Source organism: Tauraco erythrolophus, chromosome Z (assembly GCF_009769465.1).
Source record: "Tauraco erythrolophus isolate bTauEry1 chromosome Z, bTauEry1.pri, whole genome shotgun sequence".
NCBI lineage: Eukaryota > Metazoa > Chordata > Aves > Musophagiformes > Musophagidae > Tauraco > Tauraco erythrolophus.
Window position 1 is genome coordinate 34338561 of NC_141496.1, and position 15982 is coordinate 34354542.

General features: G+C 48.5%; 1 protein-coding gene across 1 annotated transcript; it reads right to left on the reverse strand.

Annotated features, from left to right (window-relative positions):
* Nucleotides 1-4990: 4990 nt before the first annotated feature.
* On the reverse strand, nucleotides 4991-7762 carry RFESD (Rieske Fe-S domain containing). The gene is made up of 4 exons (XM_009990791.2): nucleotides 7346-7762; nucleotides 6340-6520; nucleotides 6215-6249; nucleotides 4991-5985 (listed from the first exon to the last, which is right to left on the reverse strand). Exons 1-4 carry the CDS (start codon nucleotides 7421-7423, stop codon nucleotides 5635-5637), a joined length of 645 nt encoding a protein of 214 aa, XP_009989093.1. The 5' UTR covers nucleotides 7424-7762; the 3' UTR covers nucleotides 4991-5634.
* Nucleotides 7763-15982: the final 8220 nt, after the last annotated feature.

Genomic DNA, 15982 nt, shown 5'->3' on the forward strand with positions numbered 1-15982 from the left:
CATGATGTATCAGTATAACCACAGACCTAGGAAGGGCTGGCAGAACAAGAGACTCAGAAATGTCCAACTCTGGGACACTAAATGGTTAAGTTTTTTTCAAATCAGGTGCATATTCAAGTACTTCGAAGCTCAGAGAAATAAAATGTAATGGTGCATATATATTTTTTAAAGGTAGCGACTTTAAAATGCTGTAGGCTTCGTTCTTCGCTATCAAAAAATAATAAAAAAAGAGAAAAAAAAAACAAACAAAAAAAGAAAATCTAACAGCCAGCCAACTCTCTCTTTGTTCACAGCCATCGGAGTTAATAACTCTCTGTTCCTTCTGTGATGATCGACAAGAAAATTGAGGGGAAAGTAAACTAACTGACAAACTTTAGATATGAAATTAATGTGATCTCCCTGAGAATAAGAACACGTTCAAAGTAAAAGCAAAAACACCTCAAAGCTTGCAGACAGTTATTATGCTTGAGAAACACAGAAGAAAAGAGACTTATGTAAGCCTGGACATGCAGTTCCACTGATTTCATATGATTAACAGTAAACATATGATTAAATACTTTGCTGCATTTTAGCCAGGAAATTCAATTCTGCAAAAGCTGAGCACTCTTCCACTAACATGAACATGTTCACAAAACTTTCCAGTAAAACTTCCTATTGCTAACATTTCATTAAATGTCATACGGGCAATAGCATATTACTCATAATTGTTACTTCCTTAAACTGAACTGCATCTTTACTGATGAAAATAGTCAATTTCTATTAACGAAGTACTTAAAAAAAAACAAAACCAAAACCAAAACAACAATAAAAATCATAGAATCACAGAATGGTTTGGGTTGGAAAGGACATCAAAGATCAACTAGTTCCAACCCCCCTGCCATGGGCAGGGACACCCTCCACTACACCAGGTTGCTCAAAGCCCCATCCAACCTGGCCTTGAACACTTCTAGGGATGGGGCATCCACAACTTCTCTGGGCAACCTGCTCCAGTGCCTCACCGTGCTCACTGTGAAGAATTTCCTCCTGAGATCTCATCTAAATCTCCACTTTTTCAGGTTAAAGCCATTGCCTCTTGTCCTGTCACTACACGCCCTTGTCCAAAGCCCCTCTTCAGCTTTCTTGTAGCCACTTTAGGTACTGGAAGGATGCTGAAAGGTCTCCCAGGAGCCTTCTCTTCTTTGGGCTGAACAACCCCAACTCTCTCAGCCTGTCTCCATAGCAGAGGTGTTCCATCCCTCACATCATCTTCATGGCCTCCTCTGGACTCGCTCCAACAGTTCCATGTCGTTCTTGTGTTGGGGACTCCAGAACTGAACTGAACAGCAGGGAGTGTCTCCTGAGGGCAGGGTAGAGGGGCAGAATCCCCTGTCTTGACCTGCTGCCCATGCTGCTTTGGATGCAGTCCAGGATACAGTTGGCTTTCTAGGCTGCCAGTGCACAGTGCTAGCTCATGTTGAGCACAATTTGCCCCGAGTGAAGCCATGTTGGCTGTCACCAATCACCTCCTTACTTTCCATGTGCCTTAGCATAGTCGCCAGGAGGATCTGCTCCATGATCTTGCCAGGCACAGAGGTGAGCCTGACTGGCCTGTAGGTCCCTGGGTCTTCATTTTTCCCCTTTTTAAAGATGGGGGCTATGTTTCCCCTTTTCCAGTCATTGGGAACCTCGCCAGACTGCCACGACTTCCGAAATACGATGGATAGCAGCTTAGCAACTTCATCTGCCAGCTCCCTCAGGACCTGCGGATGCACCTCATCAGGTCCCATGGACTTGTCCACCTTCAGGTTCTTTAGATGGTCTCGGACCTGATCTTCTCCTACAGTGGGCGGTTCTTCATTCTCCCAGTTTCTGTCTTTGCCTTCTGTGACTTGGGCTGTGCAGTCATTGAGAACCTCAGCCTTCTCCATATCCCAGGTAGCCAGGTCCCCCGTTTCCTTCTGGAGAGGGCTTACATTTTCCCTAGATCTCTTTTTATCACTGACATATCTATAGAAGCTTTTCTTGTTGCCCTTGATGTCCCTGGCCAGATTTAACTCTATCAGGGCTTTAGCTTTCCTAACCTGATCTCTGGTTGCTCGGACAATTTCTCTGTATTCTTCCCGGGCTACCTGTCCTTGCTTCCACCCTCTGTAGGCTTCCTTTTTGTGTCTGAATTGGTCCAGGAGCTCCTTGTTCATCCATGCAGGCCTCCTGGTGCTCCTACCTGACTTTCTCTTTGTTGGGATGCACCGCTCCTGAGCTTGGAGGTGGTAATCCTTAAATATTATCCAGCTTTATTGTGCCTCCTTTCCCTCCAGGGCTTCATCCCATTGTACTCTAGCGAGGAGATCCCTGAAGAGGCCGAAATCTGCTCTCCTGAAATCCAGGGCAGTGAGCTTGCTGTGCACCCTCCTTGCTTCCTTAAAAATCTGGAACTCCACCATTTCATGGTCACTGCAGCCAAGACTGTCCTTGAGCGTCACGTTCCTCAACAGCCCTTCTTTGTTGGTGAGAACAAGGTCCAGCAAAGCAGCTCTCCTCATTGGTTCCTCTGTCACTTGAAGAAGGAAGTTATCATCCATGCATTCCAGGAACCTCCTGGATTGCCTATGCCCTGCTGTGTTGTCCCTCCAACAGATACCAGGTGGTCAAAGTCTCCCATGAGGACCAGGGCTTGTGAACATGAGGCTGCTCCTGTATGTCTGTAGAGGGCCTCATCCACTCGGTCCTCCTGGTTGAGTGGCCTATAGCAGACCCCCACTGTAACTTCACCTGTCCCTTCCCTCCCTTTAATCCTGACCCATAAGCTCTCAGTAAGCTCCTCATCCATCCCCAGGTACAGTTCCTTGCACTCCAGCTGGTCTTTGACATAGAGGGTGACACTTCCTCCTCTTTTCCCCTGCCTGTCCTCCCTAAGGAGCCTGTATCCTTCCATTCTGACACTCCAGTCATAGGATTCATCGCACCATGTCTCTGTGATGCCAATAAGATTGTATTCCAACAGGTGCGCACACACTTCTAACTCCTCTTGCTTATTCCCCATGCTGTGTGCATTAGCATAGAGGCATTTCAGTTGGGCCCAGATGAATCTGACTTGCTGACTGGAGCAGCTGGAATTCCTTTCTGCTGCTCTTCAGGTGCTTCCAGCATATATTTATCAATCTTGATATTACCCTGCTCCCTCTTTGAGTCTAGTTTAAAGCCCTGTCAATGAGCCCTGCTAGCTGTTGTGCTAAGACCCTCGTTCCCCTCTGAGAAAGGCAAGTCCCATCTGGTGCCAGTAGGTCTGGTGCTGTGTGGCCCATTCCATTGTCGAAAAAGCTGAAATTGTGGCGATGACACCACCACGGAGCCACATATTAATTGACTAGATGCATTTGCTTCTTCCAGCATCACTGCTTGCAACTGGAAGGATAGAGGAAAAGACAACCTGTGCCCCAGATCCCCTTACCAGCTTTCCTTGGGCCCTGAAGTCTCTCTTGATCCGTGTTTCAGCTTCGTCACCTCCCATGTGGAAAAGCAATAACCGATACAAGGGCGTGTAGTGATAGGACAAGGGGCAATGGCTTTAAACTGAAAGAGGGCAGATTTAGGTTAGATACAAGAAAGAAATTTTTCACTGAGAGTGGTGAGGCAGTGGAACAGGTTGCCCAGAGAAGTTGTGGATGCCCCATCCCTGGAAGTGTTCAAGGCCAGGTTGGATGAGGCTTTGGGCAACCTGGTGTAGTGGAGGGTTTCTCTGCCCATGGCAGGAGGGTTGGAACTAGATGATCTTTAAGGTCCCTTCCAACCCTAACCATTCTATGATTCTATGATTCTATGATTCATGGGCTGTACGAGGCTGGGAAGTTTCCTAGCAACATCTATAACCCCGGCTCCAGGGAGGCAGCAGACTTCCCTCAGAGCAGGGTCAGCCCGGCATATGGGACCTTCTGTCCCCCTCAGATGGGAGTCACCTATAACTACTACCCTTCTTTTCTTCCCTGTGGAGGAGGTCCTGATACTGGAGGTTGTCATCTCTGACCCTGGTGACACCTCCAGTGCAGATGGACCGTCAGCCACCTCATCCGTCACTGGGCCTTCCATTTCCAGAGCTAAAAATACTACCTAAGCAATCAATGCAGGTGCATGTGAAGGTCTTACAATACTTTTTGTTTATGTGATCCATGTCTTTGAACAGGAGAAGACATTGATGCATAAGTTTCATGGCGGGTGCAGGTAGTTGGGTGAGGAGGGAGGGAAGAGAAGCAATTTTCCATCTCCCTCTGCACCTCCCAAAAGGACACAGGTTCTGGGACCTCCCCCCACCTTATCTTCCTGCTTTCTACCCTGTGGCTGCAAGAACAGAAGTTTATGTATTCCTTAAAAAAAAAAAAACAAACCCCCCAAAACCCCCCCCCCCCAACCAACCAATTGAAAAACCACAAAAATAACCCCCCAAAACCCCAAACCCCCCTCCTCGAACTGATCAGTAAATAACATCATTTCCTAGCAGATGATCAAGATGTCATTCATCCGACCAAAGGCAGCGATTGGCATCCGATCTTGTTGGCACTCACTGGCTGAGTGGTCAGCGAGAGGAAGAGGAGGAGGAGAAAGTGAAGCAGAAAAGCATTTCTGTGCTGCAGTTCTTCTAAAACACAAAACTGAAAGAGGTCAGCTCAACAGCACCTTGAAGGTGCCGCTTCTCCCTATCAACCACAAAAACAACGTAAGGAGGCATGATCGGAGGTGAACATCTAAATTTGGATGCAGCGAAATAAATGGATCGTGTGCTTTGCTTTTTTCATTGTGATCGATCAGGCACCGACGTCTTCCTCTGATACTTCCCTATGCTTCACTACTTTTAAATACACTTATATGAAGAGGGGGTTATTGGGGCAAACCTGACATTTTATAGTAAACACATATAGAGAAATCTAACTTTTGGCTCTAAACTGAAAGCATAATTTTTCAAAGGAATGTATACAAATATATTTACAATAAATAAAACCAAACAAATAAGAGCCACTACGTTATGTATCAGGTTTTTATACCTAACAGCTTCTTTCTTACCCAACAGAATCAGGAAGAACAAGCTACACATCACAAATGCTTGTCACATTGTTTGATGAACTACCAAAAGGAGTTCAATGAGGAGAAGGAAAATAAATAATTATGTGGAAACACAGTAGTAATACAGAAATAGGCATGCACTAAAATATGCTCAAGTTTTGTACTTCTCTTTGTAGCACTTAATAATCCAGAGATTGCTCACATATCTAAAAAGTTTAAAATTTCCATGTCTTTTATATCAAAGGCATTATAAGTATAAACTGTTAAGTATACTAACATAACCTTTACATCTGACTATTCACCTTAAACTGTGTAATGCTTTATAAGCAGTAATACTCTACATACTCCTAAAAATTAAAACAATTCTAGCAAAGTAGGATTTCTAAAATATCAAATATTATGAAGCACTCTGCTGTAAATGTCTTCTTGAAATGCCAGTGCAAAAAAAAAAAAAAAAATCATTGGCACAAGAGCAGTCACATTTCTGACAATGCAGAGCTTCTTATCTTACTCAATTCTACGTGTTTCAATACTTCAACGTAATGTTAATAATAGAATTTAATCTGGAGACAATTTTTATGGCCACAGTACATTTTTATTTCACGACAGTGGTTCTTTGTTGGTGCATTCCCCAGGGTTCTGCTTTCTGGTCACAACTTGCTCTGCTGCTTCCGAGTTGCTTTGTTTTTCCATGGCTAAATCACCACCATTTTTGTACTTATCAGCAAAATAATCGGAGTCAAAGCTTACAGACAAATCTGGAGGACTCAAATAGACATTTCCGTTGACTATTGTGACTTTATGAATCCTTTGTTTGACTCCTTTTGATTGCCACTGTGGTGTTGGTGATGGCTCCAAAGGGTTTATTCCTTCATATAATCCTTCTCCTGTTTCCAAAGTAATTTTAAACTTATGCCAAGGACAAACAATACATGCTTGACCATTGATATCCTGCGAAGAAAAAGAAGAAAAAAATGCAAGTCATTAGCTTCTGATTCTTCTCCTGGGAGAATCTCTAAGCCAAACGAGATGTCTGGTGATTTGGCTGTACAGCTGTATGCTACTTTACATATATACCTATTTCTTTCAATGTTACGTTCAGATAAAAGCATTCATAAAAATGCATTAGAGATTTTAAATTACTCTATGCCTTTACAGTATTTTTGTTTTGCTTACATACCTCTATTTCTCCAAGTCGTAAAGGGCCTCCTTCATCTGAAACATGGCAGAACACAGTATTAATTTATGCAGCAGATTTTATGCTTAATCGTTGCAACATTGAGATCATACGTGCAAATATCTTACGGTAGCAGCGAGAGTCCATAGCATGAAATTTCCCTTCATGGTAGAAAACAACAACTTCTCTGCCATTGACTCTGGCTGTTACTCTTCCGGACTTCTTTATGTCGCCTTCTTTGCCAATTAATATAAGACCATCCGGCTCCGTTTCAACTGTTCCTGTGCTTGAGCTGTGCAAATCCGCATCCTTAACACAAAAAAAAATTCAAAAAGTCACCTTATGAAACAGTTTTTTTGTTTGAATTTCTACACGTAGAATGGATGTCTTGGTCCCGGAGGAAACCCTGACCCATTTAACACATGAAGCGAAAGGAGCAGAAGGTTTGGTGAAAGACTATCGACGCGCACACGTAGCAAAGCACATGAGTCTGGTGATAACGTTTGGCCAACGTGTTCAGTAACAGGATCAGGACCAGGAAAACCAGCTGTTGCAAACCTGATACCTGAAGCTGAGGCAAGATAAAATTCTAAATCACTATTCATTTACTCCACACCATATCCTTGGGAAAGCCACAAGCAAAAAATACACGGATGCAACATGTAAAATGCTATATTATTTAGCTATACAATGGGTAAACAGTAGCATTCACATATAAATCCAATACTCTTTCAATAGTATTATGGATAGAAATACAAACTGATATAAGTTGGTAAAAACTTGAAAATATTATCTGGAAAAGGGAAAAGAATTGTTTATTGAGCAGCTGTATTCAACCTGGGCTTTTTAGCAAATGCCTCTGCCTTTCCCTTCCTCCTCTTCGGTATTTCAAATGCCTTATAGGCTCTCCCAGTGGAGAACATAAGAAGTTTTATCACAAAACCAGCCTTCCTATTAAAATTAGCTACTATGTCCCAGTTCCCTCCAAATTCCCAATACAACCATACTACCCTCACTTCCTCTGAAAAATCAGGCTAAAAAAGGTCTTTATACCTGCCGAGGTACAAAGGGGGACCGTGGGCCAGGGGGACACTGCTGCAGGGGGGTGCAGAGCCACCGAGAGCCGCACCGTACCTTAGGTCCATGCCAGATGGCAAAGGAGATGAGGAGGCAGACGAAGAAATGGAGGGTCAGAATGATGAGGTCCAGCATTGCCTCTCTGTGCTGTGCCTATCGCAACTGCCTGCCCCGTTCATATATGTAACGGCGTGCGTCACAGACTCGCTTTACGTGCAAACGGGAGGCAGCAGGGCCGGCCCCTATGGCACCATATGGGAAGGATGTATGGAGGAACCGTGTGGCAGGAGCCAGCTCTGCCAGCACTGATAAGGAGCGGGGAGGTGCTGGCGTTGGCCTGATAACAGAAGAAGTGAGCTCGGGGTTCCTCCTGCCGCCTTCGTCCCCGCAAGCCCTGCTCGGAGTCACACGTTATGTTGCGTGTTTATTCAGGATCCGCAGCTGTGTGTTTCCTAACAAAATGTTACACCGGGAAGACTGGTGTGTATAATCGTGTGGCGTTTTCAGGGCCATTTGTTATCTGATTGGCACGCAATCAACCTCTGCTTTCCAGTTCACAGGAACTTCCACCCAGTCTTACCCAGAAAGTGAAACGTCACTGTCAGACTCACAGCACCATCCAAAATGTTTGTTTTCTAAAGAAAATAGCATGTAGCGAGCTAACCACAAGAACTGAGGTAGGAAATCCCTAATTTTTTGCTATCGCCTTTTGGCTGACTCTGCACATAAACTTGCCAAATTGGCCAAAATCTTAAAATGCAGAAGCCTGTAGTTAAAAACACTCTTACAAAGACATCTCTAAAAAATTGTGTACTTATAGGCATATACATATAGAAAGATACACACACACGCATATATTTACATACATCAACGTGCACACACACATACACACACATACATATATATGTATGTCCAGACCAGTATTAAAATAACACTTGGCACCAAATCTCCAGTTCATTCAGCGATGGCGTTTCTACCATCAGTCTGGGGTTTATATACATAACTTATCCAGGCACCCAGTCTGAAACTTGGCTCAGACTGTCAACACGTTGTGGACCCTACATGGCCCAACTGGTGTCAGCAATCAATAGCCAACAGCTTCATTTTATGGTCAAGACTTTCACACTTATCTACTACCAACTGCAGGTTATGAACTGCCTTTGCACATGGGAGGTCCTCCAAAGAAAGCCCTCGAGGCAACATAGAATCATAAAATCATAGAATCGTCTGGTTGGAAGAGACCTTCAAGATCATCGAGTCCAAACATTCACCCTGCAATGTCAGGGTCCCTAAATCATATTGCTCAACACCAAATCTACTCGGTTTTTAAACACCTCCAGGGATGGGGACTCCACCACCTCCCTGGGCAGCCTGTTCCAATACCACACAACCCTCTCTGTAAAGAAATTTTTCCTGATATCTAACCTAAATTTCCCCTGGCGCAACTTGAGGCCATTCCCTCTCGTCCTGTCATTCATAACATGGTAGAAGAGACCGACCCCCATCTCCCTACAACTTCCTTTCAGGTAACTGTAGAGAGCAATAAGGTCCCCCCTGAGCCTCCTCTTCTCCAGACTAAACAGTCCCAGCTCCCTCAGCCGCTCCTCACAGGACAAGTTCTCTAAACCCTTCACTAGTTTTGTTGCCCTTCTCTGAACCCGCTCCAGCACCTCAACGTCCTTCTTGAAGTGAGGGGCCCAAAACTGGACACAGTACTCCAGGTGTGGCCTCACCAGTGCTGAGTATAGGGGGACAATCACTTCCCTGCTCCTGCTGGCCACACTGTTTTTGATACATGCCAGGATTCCGTCGGCGTTCTTGGCTGCTTGGGCACACTGCTGGCTCATGTTCAATCGGCTGTCGACCAGCACCCCCAGTTCCTTCTCTGCTGTGCAGCGTTCCAGCCACACTTCTCCAAGCCTGTAACACTGCAGGGGGTTGTTGTGGTCCAAGTGCAGGACCCGGCACTTGGTCTTGTTGAATTTCATACATACACTTCTTAATGCACAAACAAGTTTGTTGAACGCATGATGGCAAAAGACGTTGTTCCCTCAGAAAAAAAAAAGCATAGCTAAGGACTCCTCATCACACAAGACCTGTAACTAGACTCTCTTACTGCAGGCCTATCGCTGGCCACCTTCTCATCCATGGAGTGGATGCGTACCTGCAAAGTATGAAGAGAAAATGAGATATTTCAACCTACAGCAGGCCAGGAGGCAGTGAAAGCCCCAAATGAAGCAGCAGTTTCTTGCCTAGAGGAGTTACCCCGAGTTTGGGACAGGACTCAACATAAGGGAAGAAGAGCAACAGACCTCTGAGGTGGTTTTCACACATCACCACCTTCTCCTCTTCCATCTCAGCCCCTGATTTGGTGCCACTCAGATGGACAATGTTGCCTCCACAGCTGGAACCAGATGAAGGCAGACCTGCTTTCTCCTCCCTTTCTTTAAAGAGCAGAGCCCCAAGTGTTAAGAGCTGAGCTGGTGAGCACCACCTGCCTATCAAAACCACATTAAAAAGGCAATTTGTCTGCCTGCCCCCTCACAGCCCTTTGCAAAGTGCACATTCTAAGGTGAAATAATGTCCGGTTTCACTTGCTCGTGTCTTATTCAAGCCGATGGCAGTGTTAAAACCATCCATTCAAACAAGACACGCGGTGTAACTGCCCACATAACTCTCCCGGGTCCCTCGACAAAATCCTGAGCTACCAACCAGCTCCAGAGCTGCACCTACCATTGGAAGCAGAGGCACTTCCATCGAAAAGGGAAAAGGTTACTCCCACACATACACACTTCAAGTTGATTTTCTACTAGATTTTTCCTAATGTTTTCTTAAGAGTTTGGCTGCTTCGACGTTTCCTGAGTCACTGCACACCCTGCAGCCAAGTGCCATCTGCTGGGAGCGACGGAGGGGTTTGGGAGCGGCGAAAGGCTTCGTTTTCCGGCTAGAAATACAGCTGGCTTTAGGAGTCGTACTAATTCGTTGCTGTATCCTGCTCTAACTTCTTTTACTCCTTTTGCGGAAAGTTAAAAAAAAAAAAAAAAACACACAGGGCGCGGGCCCCACGTGCCCGGGAAAACGGGTGTGGGGGCGGGCAGCCCTCGGGGGCTGCGCCGGCTCCCAAGAGCTCCCGTGCGGAGATTAGAACAAACGGCGACGCGACCCCCAGCCCCCCCCGCTGTCCTGGGGAGATGCTCCGCTGGGGGTGCCGGGGGCGGGCAGCGGAGGAGTCCGCTCCGCCGGGGCGGGGAGGAGGGTACCGAGCCGTCGGGGGAAGATGCCCGTCGCTGCCGGGCCGTACAGCGGGAGCGGACCGCGGAGGGAAGACGCCCGGCGGTGCCGGGGGCGGGGGGCGTGCGATCCGCCGTGCGCGCAGCCCACCCCCGGTGCCGGATGACGGCGAGCCCCTATATATGCCCCCGGGGAGCGGCGCGGCGCCGCCGGGGAAGCTCGCGGGGATCCCAGCGGAGGCTCCCCCGCGGCAGCCGGGGCGGGCGCGATGGAGGAGGACCCCTTCCCCCCCGGCCTCAACCTCTCCGCCCCCGGCGGCCCCCCGCCCCTCCCCGGCCCCCGGGCGGCCTGGGCGGGCGCCGTCCTGCTGCTGGCGCTGGCGGGCAACGGGCTGGTGCTGCGGCGGGTGTGCGGCGGCCGGCCGCGCCGGCGGAGGGACCTGCTGCTGGGGCACCTGGCGCTGGCCGACCTGGCGGGCTGCGGGCTGGCGCTGCTGCCGCGGCTGGCGGCCGAGCTCCGCGGCGGCTCCGCCGGGCCCCCGGGCGCCGCCGCCTGCCGGCTGCTGCCGCTGCTGCAGCGCTGCGGGCCGCTGGCCTCGGCCCACGGGCTGGTGCTGCTGGCGCTGGAGCGGCACCGCCCGGCGCTGCCCGCCCGCGCCCTGGCCGCCCTGGGCTGGCTGCTGGCGCCGCTGCTCGCCCTGCCCCACGCCTTCGCCTTCCGCCCGGCCCCGCGCCCCGGCGGGCCCCGCTGCCGCAGCGTCTTCGAGGAGCTGCCGCGCTGGCACGGCCTGGCCTTCGCCGCCTACGGGGCGGCCACCGGCTTCCTGGCGCCCGCCGGGCTCCTGGGCTGGGCCTGCGCCCGCAGCCTGGCCGCCCTCGGGGCCGCCCGCCGGCAGCGGCAGCGGGCGGCGGGCGGCGCGGCGGGGGGCTGCCCCGCGGCCGGGCGCGGGCGCTGCGGCTGCCGCTGGTTCTGGCGGGTCTCTTCGCGCTCTGCCGCCTGCCCCGCTGCGCGGTGGAGCTCGGCCTGGCCTCGGCGCCCGGCGGCGGCGGGGGGCGGCGGGAGGCGCTGGCGGCGCTGGGCATCGTGGCGGCGGCCAACAGCGCGCTCAACCCCTACGCCTGCCTGCTGCTCCACGGCCGCCGGCCCGGGGCGCGCCGCCTCCGCCGGGGCCTCTGCGGCACCGGCACCGGCACCTGCACCGGGACGGCGCCCGCCGCCGCCTGCTGCTGTCCCGGCCTCGACGGCCCCGGGCGGCGCGGGGCCACGCTCCGCCGCCCGCTCCGCCGCCGCGCCGGCAGCCCCCGCTCCGCCGGCTCCCCGGGCACCCGCAGCAGCCCCATCCCCGGCGCCCCGGCGCCCGCAGCCGCCACGGCCAGCCCGGCCCCGCCGAAGGCGGAGTGTTAGCGCGGCGGCGGGGCCGGGACACGCGCGGGTGGGCGCCGCGGCGGAGGCTCGTCGCGGAATTGCTCTCGCCCCGAGGAGGGGACGGGACGGGACGGGGCTGTGGGCTGGGAAGCGCTTGGGCAGCCGCACAACGGTGCCCGTGGTCTTTTACCTTAGCGTTGGCTGAGCTTGGGGGATATATATATTTGTATATATATATTTTTTTTTTTTACTTCTTTGGTGTGTCTTCGTGTCAAACGCTCTTTCCGACGAGGGCAAAATCAGCAGGATGGCTGTTGCTATGCAAACTGCCCGAACGTTGTTCCCGTTCAGCACCCGAGTTACTTGTTATCTTTACAAAGCCTTACGAGTGTTCTGGTTGTACTTTGTGGATTTCGTGATACGTCAATCCAAAATAAAATCGGTCGGTCTAGGAATTTACTGTTTTTTCTTTTCTTGTCGTTGCTGTTGTTGTTTAAATCCGCTAGAAAAGTACTACGTGACCGTTTCGTTTCAGTTGAGCTGGTGTAATTCTTGTATTACTTCACTAATGAGCTATGCACACTGAGCAGGGGGCTTACAGGCACGCTGCAATGGGATGTATGTGTATACAACACCCCTGCTTGTGGCAGAAGTCTGCTACAACATTGTTATATTTTTTCCTGCCTAGCATCTTTCAAGGCGGAGCAATGAAGGAATTGCTCTGAGACTGTATCCTTCGCATTTAGCTCCGGTTTTATTCAGAAGATTTCCATTACACCAACTCCACCAGCAGAATATTTTTTGTCCTGTTGACACTACAAATGAAACCGAACCTACATTTGTCTGTGATACGAGAGCTCTGTTTCTGTAGGACTGGGCACGAATGATGTGCAGTGTTTATAGCTGCTAGCACATGCGTATTGACACCCTCAGCGTACTGATGATAGCTCACATGTATGAAAATGATTGACAAACGTCATAGCAGGTAACAGAGAGAGGGAGCCGTGTCAGATGCTATCGTCGGGACCCAGGAGGCACCTGCCAGAGCAGGGGGTACACCTGCATCCCCACATCTGGTTGCCATGCTGGATTCCCAGTCCGACTGATGGCCTTGAGGAGCCTGAGATGTTGAACATGAACCGAAATGTGTTTATGCTGTGATTGTGTGAAGCTGTTTCTCCCCCAAAGACCCCGGCGGTGGTGTCTGTGCAGGTACCAGTGTGGGGAACAGCGTGGCCGTCTGTGCGGGTTCCAGTGCCTGCACTGCATTTTTAATGGCAACGTCTGTTTTCCAAGGAAGCTGCTCAGTGCGGCTCTCCAGTCCTCATGGTCTGCCGCGGCACGCATGCTTTTAGGCTCTGGCTAACGCCACTCATGCAGGGAATGAGGAAGGTCAGTTCGGGACAAGGCTCCTGCCCGTGCAGGGTGTCACTGGCTCTTCAGCAGGCCTTCTCCTTGCTTATTCTGGGTGACAAATCAGCACTGGTACAGTGACACAAGGCTTGATGCTCTTTATCTGGCTCTCACCAAGCCATCCAATAATCTCAAGGTTTTTTTCTCTACATCTCTCTTTTCTATGGGTATCACATCATGTTGTGCCGGTTGCTTGTAAAGTACCAGATGCTGTCTGACGGGCAGCTGTGCCATCCCAGTCTCAACAAGGTTCCTCTGAGAAAGTTAGGCTAAAAGTGACTTTTCTAAGAAGAAATTACTCCAACACCAGTGACCTCGTGTGTGGTTTTAACAGAACCTCATTAAAGTAAGTCAGTCATGTCTATTCATAATAACTGCTGCTGATAAAGCGCTATTATAAAGGTGGGTAAAGCTGAAACGGTGCTGTGTGAATGCGACTGAACCCTGTTCAGGAAGAAATAAACAGTGGTGAAGCCTAAACCCACACCCAGCACACGGAAATGGGCTGCAAAGAGCATCCCCGGGGCATTTGGTCCAGCTCCCTGATCTAGTGCAGGATCACACATACCTTGGCTGTTCTTGACAAATATTTCCAACTTATTTTTCCCAAGTTCCAGTGACACCAGTTTAGATAGCTTGACAGGCTGTTTTAATGGTTAACCACTTAGAGTTCTTTTTTTTTTTTTTTTTCTCCAAACAGCTCACCAGAACAGCCCTGTCTGAAAAACAAAGACATTTCTTTTTTCCATTCTTAGTGGCAGCGTTTGCTGTGCTCTTGTATGAGCCTTATTCATAGTCAAGGACTTGTCAAGGTTTCTCTGACAGCTGAAACAAACCTAGTATGATTCACCAGTCCCTGATTTATATTATTTTCCTCCAAATTCTCTCATCTCTTTACGTCCTTCTTAAAACACAAATCCATGAAGCGGAGGTAATACCCTGAGGATTCACAAGTGTTAATAAGAATAAAATAATTGCCTCTTGTGTCTTACATACAACACTCCTTTAAATCACCCTAGGACGTCACTTGTTTCCTTCGTCACCACATCATGCTGTTGATTCATCCTTTGCTTCGGGTTCTCTGAAATACCCAGGCATGTGGGGCTTTTTTTCCCCTGCAAAACTGCAGCCTAGGCGGTGTGCTGTTCACCATTTTAGTATTTTTCCTTCTTTTTTATTTTGACCTTTGATCCATGATGAATTTTATCTGATCGATTTCAGATAAATTTTCCAGCTAATCAAGACTACTTTGAATTTTAGCCTATCCTCAGAAGTGCTGATAGCTCTTCCAGGGTGCATTTTCTCATGTTTAATAAGAAAAAAGTGCTTACTCCTGGCATTCAAATTACTTATTAAAAAAGTACCAAACAGTACTACATCCAATTCTTGAAGACATTATTTGATCAGCCTTCTCACTTTTTAATTGGTATCTACTACTGAGTTTCCTTTTAGCCAGTTGTGAACTGAACTTGCAGTAATTTTATCTAGACTCTATTTCCATAGCTTGCTTAAAATAAGATGAGACTGGCCATTGCCCAAGGACATGCAAAGTCTGGATTTCCCCACTGACCTTTTTCTCACTGACTAGGCTAGTTATCCTGACAAAGGCGGCAGGTGATTATTTTCATGTGATTTGTTGGCAAATTCACATTTTCAGTCTCGTACCTCTCTAGTGACCACTAGGACCTTGTATTTACAAAAATAATACCGTTTTTTGTTCATCAGGACAGTGGTACCTCTCCTGCCTTTGTAAATACTTTAAGATAAAATACAATTTCAGAAGCTGATCAGGCCAATGCCCTTCCTTGGTAATCTCAGGTAAATCTCAAGAGGCTGTGTTGACCTGGCCACATCTAATAGATACGTGTGAACCTGTTGGCATTCCAGCCTGCTCCCTTCACTCCGCAGGGTCTCTTCCATGGTAATACCGTGTACCTCATTATGCATGTTTGAGAAATGTTTTCCTCTGTTAGCTGGCAAAAACTCATTACAATAATGCAGACACATTACCATAACTAATAGAGAGTAACTGAATACGGCCACATTGTTAAATGTGTCTGTTTTGGACTTAAATTAGCTCAGTTTTGCACCAACACAGACAGATTGTTTATTGCAAACGGAGGCAGGAAGGAAGGCATTAGGGGGCTTTTCCCTTCTCTCTTTGTAACTCTTCAAAACAAAGGTTCACACACAAATGATAAATAACTTGCAAAAAGTCAAAGTTTTGCTTTTAACAGACAAGTCCAATGTTTTCTTTTTAAATAAGCATTTTAAGGCGGCCAGATACAAAAAGAAGTACTAGACTGGAAATACTAGGATGTGATCACAGTCTGCTACTGGTTGGCTCACAGGCCACAGGATCATGCCATGCGAGGCAGCATCCACACCTCCGGGCACTGTGGCTCTGCTTTGTGGGCTGGCAAATTCTGGGGGTTTCCTGCGTTACCTGGAAACCTGACCCCGTGCACTGGGCTGCTTTGGACAGTCTGTGAGGCAAGAAGTTGTTGTAAGGAATTACGGTAAAAAGTTCGTTTCTCCGGTGTGTATTTCCATTTCACAGAGTATCACAAACTGCATTTTTGTAAGCTCAACACTTGCAAAGAGTACATCTTAAAGCTTCTGTCTTTAAAGACAGACAACACTGTGTCCACAGAACCGACAGAATACAATTTTCCCTACTAATTT